Raw genomic sequence first — 12392 nt, 5'->3', positions numbered from 1 at the left:
TATCACTGAATCAGGACAGTAAGACATCAAAATCTTCATCCATTATGATTGCCTAACTGACCTCCTGCTTCCTGTTGACCAAATCATCTTCCTTACCCCTCCCTAATTCCTGTTTTCCCACATTTCTTCCCTGCTGTATAAATCCCTAATTTCAGTTGGTCAGGGAGATACATTTGAGAATGGTGTCCCATCTCCTCGGCTGCATCACCTGATTAAAGCCTGTTCCTTGGCAATGCTTGTTGTGTTAGTGATTGGCTTTCTGTGTGGTGAGCTGCGGGATCTACACCGAATCCCTGGCATTTCAGTAACAAAATTCTCTGCAAGCTTCACTGCTTTGGCTCATTGTAACCTGAAATCAAATTTATCAACAACTTCTGAGATAACTTGATATAATTCTAGGATTCACTTTGTCCACCATTGGTTACCAGTCTGAGCTTGCCAGCTCCCAACCCTTCCTAGTGCCAATGAACTTTCTCAAAGAGCCATAGGTAACATTTTCCCTTTTTCATAAAATGCTAACTTTCTCTTTGTTCTTCCAACATATTGAAGACCACTGAGTTTTCCTGTATGCCCCATTTGGCAAATACTGCTTTGCAAATAAAACATTACATTTAGAGACTCATCTGTACATTTTAGTTAGACTTCAGTAGTTTACTCTAATTCTCTGTATTAAGACAATTCCTGCTTTGAATATCCATAGTGTCTTTTTCTTTGTTATATGAAGTCCAACTGAAGCCATAAACTAGACTCCTCAGGTGTCATGATCTCTGTTTTTATTAAATCAGGAGAGTCATTGCTATGTGTGTGCAGTTGGGGCTGAGAAAGAGAAACGAATTAGGGTGCAGAAGTGACTTCATGTCCCCATCTACCAACACCATCAGAGTGCGGCTGCATTGAGGAACACTCTCAGGCGATGGAGGCATCAGGAGGAGCATCTGGGGCAGCCCAGCCTCACACATCTGCTTCCCTGGGGGTTTTTGTTCAGGTGTGTAACACTGTGGGAGGGTAACTATTATACTGTTGACAGTAATAAGTTGCAAAATCTTCAGGCTGCAGGCTGCTGATGGTGAGAGTGAATTCTGTCCCAGATTCACTGCCGCTGAATCTTGATGGGATCCCACTTTCTAAACTAGATACCTTATAGATCAGGGGCTTAGGGGCTTTCCCTGGTTTCTGCTGATACCAGGCTAGCCAGCTGCTAATACCCTGACTGGCTCTGCAAGTGATGGTGACTCTGTCTCCTACAGATGCAGACAGGGAAGATGGAGACTGGGTCATCTGGATGTCACATCTGGCACCTGGGATTGGAAACATAAAACATAAAAACAAAACATAAAAACAAATTCCACACAATTAATCATGTAGTAAGAGAACTCTGAATAGCCATGTAGTACTGAGCACCCTGGGCTGAGTAAACTGCTAGTGTTCTCCATCCTTACCTGGGAGCCAGAGCAGCAGCAGCCCCAGGAGCTGAGCGGGGACCCTCTTGTCCATGCTGTGTCCTGACTGGGTCTGACTTCTGCATGAAGTGTGACCAGCCTATTAAGATGTCTTCAGGGCAGGAGGATGTGCTCTGGGAACATGCAAATGAGCAGGGGGCGGGGCAGATTCAGCAAAACTGCAGGGCTGGCTTATCTCAGTAACTCAGCACTGGTTCAGTGTCCCCAGGTGTCCCAGGTAAGACCAGGGTAGCACAACTTTGTCTGCAGAGAATGTGTTTCTACTGGGGACTATTCGGTTATGAGAAACATTTTTTAGGTATTTTCTGACAATTTGAAATATTCCTCAGGAATCGATGGAGAAATGTATTTTGTTGGTGTATGGGGATTATTTAGGAGAATATTTCATTTGTAGGAAACACATAGTAAATGTTAGACGGTACAATTCTCAGGTCTTCAAATGGCTCTCACATGATTCCGGTTAGGGAAGGGGGTACTTTGTCCTATACTTGCAACATTTCTGTGAGTTTAACATTGTTCCTTTCTAAAAGAATTAAAAATAAAATTACTTTTATGATGCTATATATATTCATAAGTATTAGGTAATAGTGTTACGCCATTTTTCTTATGAGTATAAGATCAAACAATTTACTTCAGATACACAAAGATGATACCATGTTTCTTCAATGCGTGCAGCACTCACAGATCCACCATTATCAAGAGTGACAGGTCTCTTTAATACCCAGAGACTAAATGAGCTGCACCTGTCTAGAACTTTTGCATTTCTAAGTTAAGTACTAATAGATTACTTTTGACTGGAAGACTTAGTGATAAAATAAATAGTTGATTAACACTTTTTTTACATTATATATATTATATACTCTATTCTTCCAATAAAGTATACTAAAGAAAAAAATGTTATTAAGAAAATCATAAAAGTGAGAATATACATTTACTACTTATTGAGTGCGTGCTCACAGGTGACACGCACAAAAGAAAATATAAGTGGATCTGCAAATTTCAAACCCAAGTTATTCAAGGGTTAACTGTACCAGGATGAATGTAGCAGTCCCCATCTGTAGTCTAGGGCTTTCCTCTTTGCTGTACCTCTGCTGACTTCCAATGGCCATGTATACGTCTTATGTTCTTTATGCTCTTGGGCAGAGAACTCTGTCTGCAGGCATTGCTGGCCAGATGGCCTGGAATATGTATCTCTTAGGAAAGTGCTATGGTTTGACTGTGTCCTCCAGCATCCATCTGTTGTAAAGTTAATTCTCAGTGTAATAGTATTGCCAGGTGGGGCCTACTGGGATGTGTTTAGGTCATGAGGGTGGAGCCCTCTAGTGGAATACATTAATGCCACTATAAACAGGGATGATAGGGCTGGGATCTCTCTTTCTCCTGCTCTTTTGTTGTGATAAGACACGGCCTTCCTTCCTTTGAAGGACTCAGTGCTCTAGGCATCATCTTGAAAGCAGAGAAAGTGGACATCAACCTGCCCGTGCCTTGATCCTAAATTTCCCATTTGCCTGAAGTGTGAGAAAATAAATTTCTGTGCTTTATGAATTACGCAGTGACAAGGAATCTGTTACAGCAGCTTGAAAGAGAATAAGAGAGACAGCTCACAATCAGTGAGGACAGGATGAGGTGTATACATACCCCATCTTCCTCATCTCTCAGGTGGAACAGCCCAGAGGAATTTAGTCCATGTTTCCATATGTGGTTGACCTTCAGTTATCATGAGTCAGGTGGGTTGTTGATGTGTCTTTTACCATTCATCTTCTGTTCTCTCTCTCACTTTCTTCCTTTCCTCCCAGTGTAAATTTGCTGCCTAAACAGGAATCCTCGTTGTGGGTGGACCCAAACTAAGATAGTAAAATAAATCATTCATCTTTTGTATGAGGGGTATTTCTCATTTGAATTCTTAACACTTCTCTTTCTTTGATATGTAGGAATATTCAGGAAGCATCTAAATTTTTTTTACCAATCTATTTTAGATTGAATTTATGCTGATTTTTTTTCTGTGTGTTAAAACAAAAAAAATTAAGTTGTAAGCCACAAACCAGCTGAATGGACTCCTCTTTTGGCAGAGAGAACGTCAAAGAAATCTGAAAAAACTAGGTTAGGCCATGACTGGCAGGTGGGTTTCGATGTGCCTCATTATACTCTCCTCCCTTTGGAGTTCAGACACAACTGACCAGCATTATCACTACTACAGAGATCTTTGGACTGACAAAACAGACGATTTGTAGCAATAAGATACTATATTCCAACATGACAGATAATAGGCCCTGAAGAAAATCTAAATATTTTACCCTAAAAGTATTTCTTTGACATATTCTGAAGTGGCCCTGCAAAGCTGCCTGTTGTGGGGGAAATTTACATTCTGCAGAGAATCTTCTCCCCTTGCTATGTTTTTTCTAAAGAGTTTGACATTTTTTTAAAGGTTGGATAAGCAACATTCACCATCTAGTTTGTCTGTTACCCGTAGGATTCATCTATATGAGAACCTTGACTTCCACACCCCCTTATCTAAACTCAAGTATTTCTTTATGATGAATTCAACCATTTAGGCAGAGCTTAACTCTTTCAACCAGTTGCTAATCAGGAAAGCTTTGAAGCCACCTATGACCTGGAAGTCCCTGCTTCACGACATCCCACCTTTCCAGGATAAACTAATTTGTATCTTATATGTATTGATTTGTGTCTTTCCCTGTAATTTCTGTGTCTCCTGAAGTGTTTAAAATCAATGTGTAATCCAGCCACCTTGGGCACATGTTTGGAGGGCCTCCTAAGGCTGTGTCACAGGCCATAAGCCTTATCTTTGGCCAAATAAACCTATAAATTGATTGATACCTGTCTCAGATACTGTTGTGTTTACACTGGGTCACAAAATTTAACAATCCTCTAAAACTACCTACACAATAATAAATCTACATTAAGACAGTGAAGTCAGCATACCTCAACAGTTAAAACTCACAAGTTAGAGGAACCTGAGTCTAAGATTTTGTCCAGCTCTCTTGCTTCATAAAAATACTTTGTGATTTTTTAAATTTTACTTTAGAGAAGGACAATTTGGGGGAATATATTTATTGTTGGTGGAATGAATAATGGCCCCACCCCAAAAGATGTCCACGTCCTAGTCTCTGTAACCTAAGTGTTACAGGAGTTATTAAGAAATTCTTTAAGGCAGATAGAGAGGAAAAGGGGTCCTTAGGATGGTTTTGTTTCTTTTAAAGCAGCTCCAGAAAGTTTCTTTTCTAGCAGGAAAGCCCTGGCTGTTAGAGCCAGGCTTGCAAGCTTTGATATGCAAATGCTGGCCAATAGAAACTAGGTTTGCCCAAACATGGCGATTCCCACCATTTTCTTCCTTGCTCCCACATGTGCCTGGCAAATGGCTGCCCCCACATATCCCCATGTACATAGGACATTTTGGCACCCAACATTTGCATTTGCATACTAAAAGGCTAGGATGGGAAGGCCAGTTATTTCCCAGGCTACATGAATGACATTGCATTGTGGAGCTAATCACATGTGTCCTTAATCCCTGCTCCTGTCCCGGGCTGGGAGAGGCTCACTGTCCTCACCATACCCAGCAGGACATAGTTGATGCACTAGGCACTAAAGAAGAGGAGAATGGTTTTTGTGCTGCTGTTGTTGGTAAGAGCTTTACTGCATTTTATATTTCACTATAACTCTAAGTAAAGTTGTGTGGGGAGAAGAGAACATATGGACAACTTTATCTGGTGGAGTTGGAAGAGGCCAGACTCTGAGAATGACAATGACTTCATGTTTCTAATTTTCCAAGTGGCAAATGCTAGCTTTAGCAATTGTGGAAATGTGGACTTTGAGTTTAAGAATAAGACAGACTTTCAGGTACTGCAATAAATGAGGAGACATTTGGAATAGGGTCCTTAGCCCAGGGCTAAGGTCACGCTGGCAGTGCCTGAGAACTTCCAGGTGCTCTCCCTGGGCTGTGGAGGAAGCAGCTGCTCTCCTGAGCCACAGGGCTGAGGACCTGGGAAGAACCACAGGCCCTGCCCACAGGGCTGCCTGTCAGGGGCTTCAGGGAAGGAAACTGCTCACAAATTCAGGGGAGCTGCATTAAGCATATATCCCCCAGCCTGGCAAGAATGAAAGTCTCAGAGACCCAGACCTTAGGGCTGGGGCTGTGTTCCTGGGCTGGCTGCTATCAGCTCTGTCCTCCCTTGTCCTGAATGATTGGGACCCTGCTGGAGCCAAAGACGGAGTGTCAGCAAATGTCCTCAAAGTCTTTACTCAGCCAGACTCTGTTCTGCTCGGAAAGAAAAGGAATACAACACATGCTACACAAATGAACATAAAATTATGTGTATTTGTAATATGAATTTCTAATACAAACTTTACATATTGAATACATATATTATTTTAAAAATAAGTTGTATTTATATATTTGTATATACTATGTATCTATGAATAAATATGTGATGCACATTTATATATAAAGAGATATAACTTTGATTTCTAGTATAAGGTATAGTTTTAAACTTTAATAAATTGAACGTGAACATTGAAAACGAGCACTGGGTGGCTCATTTTCAGTGAGCTCGTTTCGGTGGCTCGTTTCCATCTCATGCCCCCTTCTTCACTACAGGGCCTGAGGGTCATAAAGCTCAGGACCCTCTTCCATGTGGCCCCTGGACCAACAGCAGCAAGCTGCCCATTGCCGAGGATCATGAATGACCTGAGGGGAGTCTGCGGAATCACAGAGCAGCAGATGCCTAGGAGATGGATAGTGGGTCTGGGTCCTGAATGGAGGGAGGTTTTGTCACCAGAGCTCAGCATAGATAAGTCCTCTTTTGGTCATTTCCATCAAACAAAGCAGCACATGTAGCTCAGAGGCTGCGTGGTTACAGGATGAAGTCCCTCCATGGCTCATTCCCAACTTCCCCTCTGACTGGGTTGATGTGAGATCTCTCTGCCCAGCTTTCATGGCTCACCAGCTGCTGAGACTCTGTTGACAATGGCCTATGTCTGCTCCATGCACAAGCTTCTCAATAGTTGCCATTTTACCTTCTGGTCTCCAATAACCACAACTTGCCAACCATGACTTTTCCACAAAGATTCATGGAGTGGGGTCAGAACTATGGGTTCAACAATGGGCTGGGGCATGCATGTAAGAGAAACAAGGCATGGACAGCCCATGTCTGAAGTGGGGATGAATTTGCAACATGAATTCGGAGTAGGAGGTGGGAGAAAACATCCTGACGTGCTCCGTGCAGTGATGCCCACAAGATACACTAGAGGTGCCCATAGAGGAGGTGGGAAGGGGGTGTGAGGCAAAGAGAGTATGTGAATTCAGAGGTATCCCCCAGCCTGTTTCCCTGAGAAGATTTCAGCCCCTTAGCAGCCCCTGGGCACTTTGAGGGAAACGAAGGATCATGTAAGGACAAGAATTTGATCACACACACACACACACACACACACAATTTGTTAAAATGTGTGAACAATGGCATCACAAAGTGATTATGTATGAACATTTGCTCAGAAAATTAGAAAACAAAGCAATGTCTCCTGAGCTAACAATAAAGATGTTAATTTTTTAACTATAGTAAATACAGAGAACATGAAATTATCTTTTTTTTTTTTTGGCGGGGGGAAAAAGTCAGTTTATTTGATGTGTTTCTTAGTAATGGAATTGTGGGGAAGAACAAAAGCGGGCTCTGGGACTCACATTGCTTTGGGGGAGGCTCAAGCTTCCCAGAATCCCTTGTCCCTCCCCACTTTGGGCACTTAGGGGTGGGGCTGGGGAGTGAGAGGGACAAGGCAGGGCATGATTGATTAAAGCTAACGAGCAGACAGAAGGCACTGGTGGGTCATATCTCGGGCCTGGGAGAGGGAGGGCGTGGGCCAGGCCCCATGTGACACCAGGGGCTCCTTGGCATCCAGGCTTGGCGTTTAGTCCTTTCCCTTCCCTTTCTTGGCTTTGGCCTTTGCTTTGGTCTTGGGGGTGCAGGGCTTGGTGACGCGGATGGTCTCCTGGCACTGAGCATTGTAGCGCCCCTTCTTCAGGGTGCCTTGGCGGACTTTGGTGCCTGTGCCCCCATCACACGCACCCCAGTTCTCAAACTTATACTTGCAGTCGGCTCCAAACTCCTTCTTCCAGTTGCAAGGTACCCTGCACCGGATGCGCTGAGTCTGGGCCCCGCAGGTGCCCTCGCGGAAACCCACGCCGCAATCCTTGCTGCTGGGGGTGCAGGGCCCCCAGGCCCACTCAGCGCACTCGCTCCCCGGGCCGCCCTTCTTCACCTTATCTTTCTTTTTGGCCACCGCGGAGGTGAGCGCCAGCAGGGCGAGGAAGGTGAGGAGGAGGAAGCCTCGGTGCTGCATCTCGCTCGCTGCCCGCGCTGCTTCGCTCCGAAATTATCTTAACCATTTCTAAGAGTGCAGTGCAATGGCATTAAATATATTCACATTGTTCTGCTATTATTACTGATACGATCTTCAGAACCCTTTTCATCTGATGAAAATTAATATCTATACCCCTTACACAATACTCCCCCTCATTTCCTCTATCCCTACCCCCAGCAACCTCCATTCCAGTTCTGTCTCTGTGTCAGTGACATCTTTGAAACGGTTGCACTGTGCACTGATTACGAACGTACTTGAGCATGGGGAACAGAACACTCCCCACAGCAAGTTACATGAAGGGGGTTTATTATTACAGATAAGCAGCAAGGGAACACAAAAGTCTTGCACTTATTATGGGTCAGTCCCTCAAGGCACAGGAAAGCTATGTGGAGCTGATGGAGTCGACTTGTGTGTACCCCACATGCACCACAGCTTAGGAACCCAGGAAAGCAGCCACTTCGGGTTTTATATCCTGGGGTAACAAGACACACAGGGCTAACATGTTAAAGGACATTTCCATTCTATGGGAAACTGGTATAGAGCACAGGTAGGTTGTTCTGGCCAGTTCCTCTCTATCTCAGGATATTACAATTCCAGCACATTCTACAATTATTCTTGAGAACTCATAAGCAAGAAATTGGAGAGAACTAAGTCAGTCCAGGGTCATTGGAGAATTGTCTTGCAGTTACCCCACCACCTAGACTTCCCCCTTAGCAAAGCTAGTGTACTTCATAGGCCCACCAACTTCCTCAAACTGGAGGCAAAAGTTTGTCTTTTCAGATTGATGAAGCACCTTGAGTTACACAATCTCAATGCAGATTATTAAGCCATAGTGAGAGTACATTTCACTGGGCCACGAAAAACTAGTGCCACTGGCAGGAGGATAAGACCCCTGAAAGCAGTGACTAAGATGCTAAAGAGGTGAAAGGGGGATCTTTCAGATGCCCCATTGTCTGCAGCCAGTGAGCCTGCTTTAGGATCACCTCTCCTTGTATTTCTAGGATACCTGAGGTGTTAATCTAGATACAGCAGGCAGTGTTGGGTGTTGATAATTGCATGGAAAGTCCATTGGTTTCCATGAGAATGTGCCCATTGTCATGTTGATTGGACAGTGAGACTGTTTCTTGGTCAGAGTTAAGTCTCATGGAATAACCAAAAACATGACATAAATTCCTCTCAAGGGTGGCCATGGTAGCCCCAGTATCTAATTGAGTGACATACATTTAGCTGTCCAGGAAGCAAGCTATTGTCATAGTCCTTTTCTCCACACAGGTGATCCTTTAATAGTTCAGTCACTCAGTTTCTATTTTCCTGACCAGGTGGCTGGGTTGTTGGCAATGGCCCACGATTTAGTGGAAATGGAGTAAAATGTAGTGTTAGGGGCAGCCTGCATGGCTACTATCATTGCATGTAGTTTGTCCCATTGGGCAGAATGGCCATGTTCAGTGTCAGTCAAAAGATGCCATCCCCTGGCTTGATGGTGGCCACACCCAGTGGACCCACTGGCACGTGTTTTGTATAATCATCAGGGCCCCATGCCATACTGATATAGGCATGTATCTGAATCTTTGCTTTATTGTGGCCAAAGAAGCTAAATTGTCCCCTATGGGTCGTTTGTTCCCTTCTCGCAAGCTTGCCATTTATTCATGGGGCACATGGGTATTGTGGCATCCTGGTTAGGGCTGATTCTGACTGTATCATTTCTATTTAATAATTTGGATCTGTTGGGCCTGTCCAGTTTTATTGATTGTGTTTGTAGGCACCAAAGTGAGAATGGGTAGTTAAGGTAGCAGCGTCCTGCCTGGTGCTCTGGCTCTGAGATACTCAGCCCCTATCAGTTTCCTACAGCAAGCAAGGAGTTGCCATTCAAAAGAGGCACAACTGTTGACTGCTTCAGGAAATTTTTGTGTCCAAAATCTGAGTCTGGTGCACAAAGTGAAAATTTTCTGTTGCCACAGGCTCCAGTCAGCATGCATAGAAATAGTGGACACCTGGATTTCCATCGAGCAAGCGGGCTCTAAAGGTCTTAAAGAAGTGCCTAGGCCATGCCTTGTTGAACAGATTCCAATTTTACTGTTGCAAAGGGCCCTGTTCAAGGATGGCAACTTCATTCATGATTTTGATTAAGGTGATCAAAGAACACCCAGGCAAGATTAGTACTGTCCCCGCTACCCAAAAATACCTACTAGCTTCTGGGTCTCCTTCTTTTCACTGGGTGCCACCAGGACCAACAGTGATTAACTCTATCTGGGATACTTCCTTGGTTTCCTGTTCAGGTGGCCTTGGCATTCATCCTTCAACAGTCCATCGTTAGTCTGCCAAACTGGGTCGTTCCATTGTGACACCAGGCTTTGTGACATTTTAATCTTTTTGTAGCAACTATGAAATTAACTAGGTAATGTTCCAATCTTCATTTAATATACAGTCCTGCTTTTGGTGAACAATGCTCTGGGGCTTGGGAAGCTTAGGTGATAGGCAGGAGTGGATATGCCCCAATGTCACGCCTTGAATACTTAGCTGTGAGTGGAGATAGCCCCTCAGGCAGCAGTGATGTTTTATGGCACAGCAGCAAAATGTCAATACCTCTATTGCACTCAGCAGTGAGAACCATGGTCACCAGCACCCAACATGGCCCAAAGGGAATGGTCCACATGCAGATAAGCACCCAAGCACATACTCACCATGGACTCCTTATTTGTCCTGACACCTTCTGATGTCATCAGTTTAAGTTTCTCTGAGGGAACCTGGAAATATTGTCATGTGGATTCCTGCATACGAAAATCCCAGAAAAGTCTGAATTCCTTTTTTGCACCTTTTATCTTGAGAGGAATATAGGGCCACTAGCCTCTGGTGGAGACCTTGGCCCTATTTCTAACTGTGCCATTCAGACAAAGACGTTTGGTTCTGCAATGTGGCTTAATGAGACAAACACACCAATCAGGCGGCACAAGACTTCCCTGGCATTTTTCCATGTCTCTTTTATAGAGAGTGAGCCTTCTTTTCTGGGAAGGCCCTTCTTGTTCATTTTGGTTCCTTCTCAGATGCTTCAGGGACCACTGAGAGTATCTTTCTTGTTTCATCCTGGGTGACTCAGGGTCCATCTGATTACCCATGTCCTGACCTCTCTTGCCCCAGGAATGAACAATCATATAAGTGTCACAAATGTCCCATTGATCCTCCCCTCCGCATTAAACATCCATCTGCATGTCCAGGCCTTGCATCCCCAGGCTGATGTCTCTGTCCTGGGCCAGGTACTGGAGAGTATTTTCCTCCAGCTTCACCAATAAGCCATGGATCCCTCGATCCAACCTTCTCACTGCATCAGTTTTGCCAAGAATATTTGCTGTGCACTGGTTGCCAACTTACCCAAATCTAGTGAGACAGAACGCCCATGTACAACCAGTTACATGAAGTAGATTACTACTTACAGACAGCCAGCAGAAAGAGAGAGCAGAAAGCTGCCTGGGCCTGATTGACGCTACACTGTGCGTACCACACAAGGAGTGCAGCTGAGGGACCCTGGAATGCAGCCCATCCTGGGTTTTATGTCTTAGAATCACATGACACACTGGGCTAGAGTGTTGAAGGAATTTCTGTTTCTAGTAGGGACAGAAACAGAGCCCAGCCTGTTCTGGCCAATCATAACGTATCTCAGAATGTTACATTTCCAGAACATTCTACAGTTATTCCTGAAAACTACAAGCAAGAAAAGGAAGGAGACTGGGTTGATTCATGACTAAATGGAAACTGTTTTGCAAATACCCTAGTGAAATCAAAATTCAGTATTTTTGTGACTAAGTTATTTCACTTAGTGTAATGTCCTCTTGTTTCATCCATGTTGTAGCATGTGTCAGAATTTCCCTTTTTAAAGCTAAATAATATGCTATTGTATGTATATACCACATTTGGGTTACCAGTTCCCTCCTTTGTGAACATTTGAGTTGCTTCTACCTTTTGTCTATTGTGAATAATTCAGTTCTGAATGTGAGTATACAAATATCTCAAGTTAATACCTTCAATTACTTGGGTATATGTCCAAAAGTAGAATTGCTGAATTATATATTATTTCCATCATTAATTTTTTGAGGAATCTCCATCTGGTTTCCCACAGCAGGTGGGCCATTTACATCACCACGACAGTGTCCACAGGAGTTCCAATTCCTTAAATTCTCACCAAGACTGGTCATTCTCTGTTGGAGAAAAAAAATCCTAATAGGTGTGAGGTGGGTTTTGTTTTTATTTTTCTAAGGATTAATAATATTGAGCATCTTTTCTTATGCTAGTTATCTCATTATCTCTAAAGAATCTTCTTTAGAGAAATGTTTATTCATGTACTTTCCTCATTTTTAATCAGGTATTTTATTTTTACTGTTGACATGTAGGACTTATTTTTATATAGTAAATATTGTTAAGCCCTTACCACAAATATGATTTTCAAATATTTTCTTCTATTCCACATGTTGCATTTTCACTGTGTTGATTATGTCTTTTGATGCTCATTTTAAATTTTTATGTAGTCCAATTTATCTTCTTTTCTACTTTTGCTTGTATTTTGGTGTTAAA

At 43.4% G+C, this 12392-nt stretch overlaps 2 protein-coding genes across 4 annotated transcripts in view; both read right to left on the bottom strand.

Moving 5' to 3' along the window:
• The window catches only part of LOC129026546 (immunoglobulin kappa light chain), a 412603-nt gene that overhangs the window by 144289 nt on the left and 255922 nt on the right, over window positions 1-12392 (bottom strand). The window contains exons 1-2 of one of the 3 annotated variants that reach the window (XM_054473723.1): window positions 1440-1501; window positions 1002-1298 (exon numbers count right to left, since the gene is read on the bottom strand). The exons of the other annotated variants lie outside the window; for them this stretch is intronic. Coding sequence (XP_054329698.1) covers window positions 1002-1298; window positions 1440-1494 — 352 coding nt within the window. The 5' untranslated portion in view covers window positions 1495-1501. Of the gene's footprint in view, window positions 1-1001; window positions 1299-1439; window positions 1502-12392 lie in introns of those variants that run through there. 3 annotated transcript variants of the gene reach the window in all.
• On the bottom strand, window positions 7249-7837 carry LOC129026595 (midkine-like). Its single transcript, XM_054473746.2, has one exon. It carries the CDS (start codon window positions 7806-7808, stop codon window positions 7377-7379), a length of 432 nt encoding a protein of 143 aa, XP_054329721.1. The 5' UTR covers window positions 7809-7837; the 3' UTR covers window positions 7249-7376.

The sequence above is a fragment of the Pongo pygmaeus genome, chromosome 12 (assembly GCF_028885625.2).
Source record: "Pongo pygmaeus isolate AG05252 chromosome 12, NHGRI_mPonPyg2-v2.0_pri, whole genome shotgun sequence".
In the NCBI taxonomy this organism is placed as follows: Eukaryota; Metazoa; Chordata; class Mammalia; order Primates; family Hominidae; genus Pongo; species Pongo pygmaeus.
This window is presented reverse-complemented; position numbering and strand designations above follow the sequence as displayed.

What these genes read in the sequence shown, in the direction of transcription:
- LOC129026595 (XM_054473746.2), bottom strand. Translation starts at nt 7,808, where the DNA reads ATGCAGCACCGAGGCTTCCTCCTCCTCACCTTCCTCGCCCTGCTGGCG.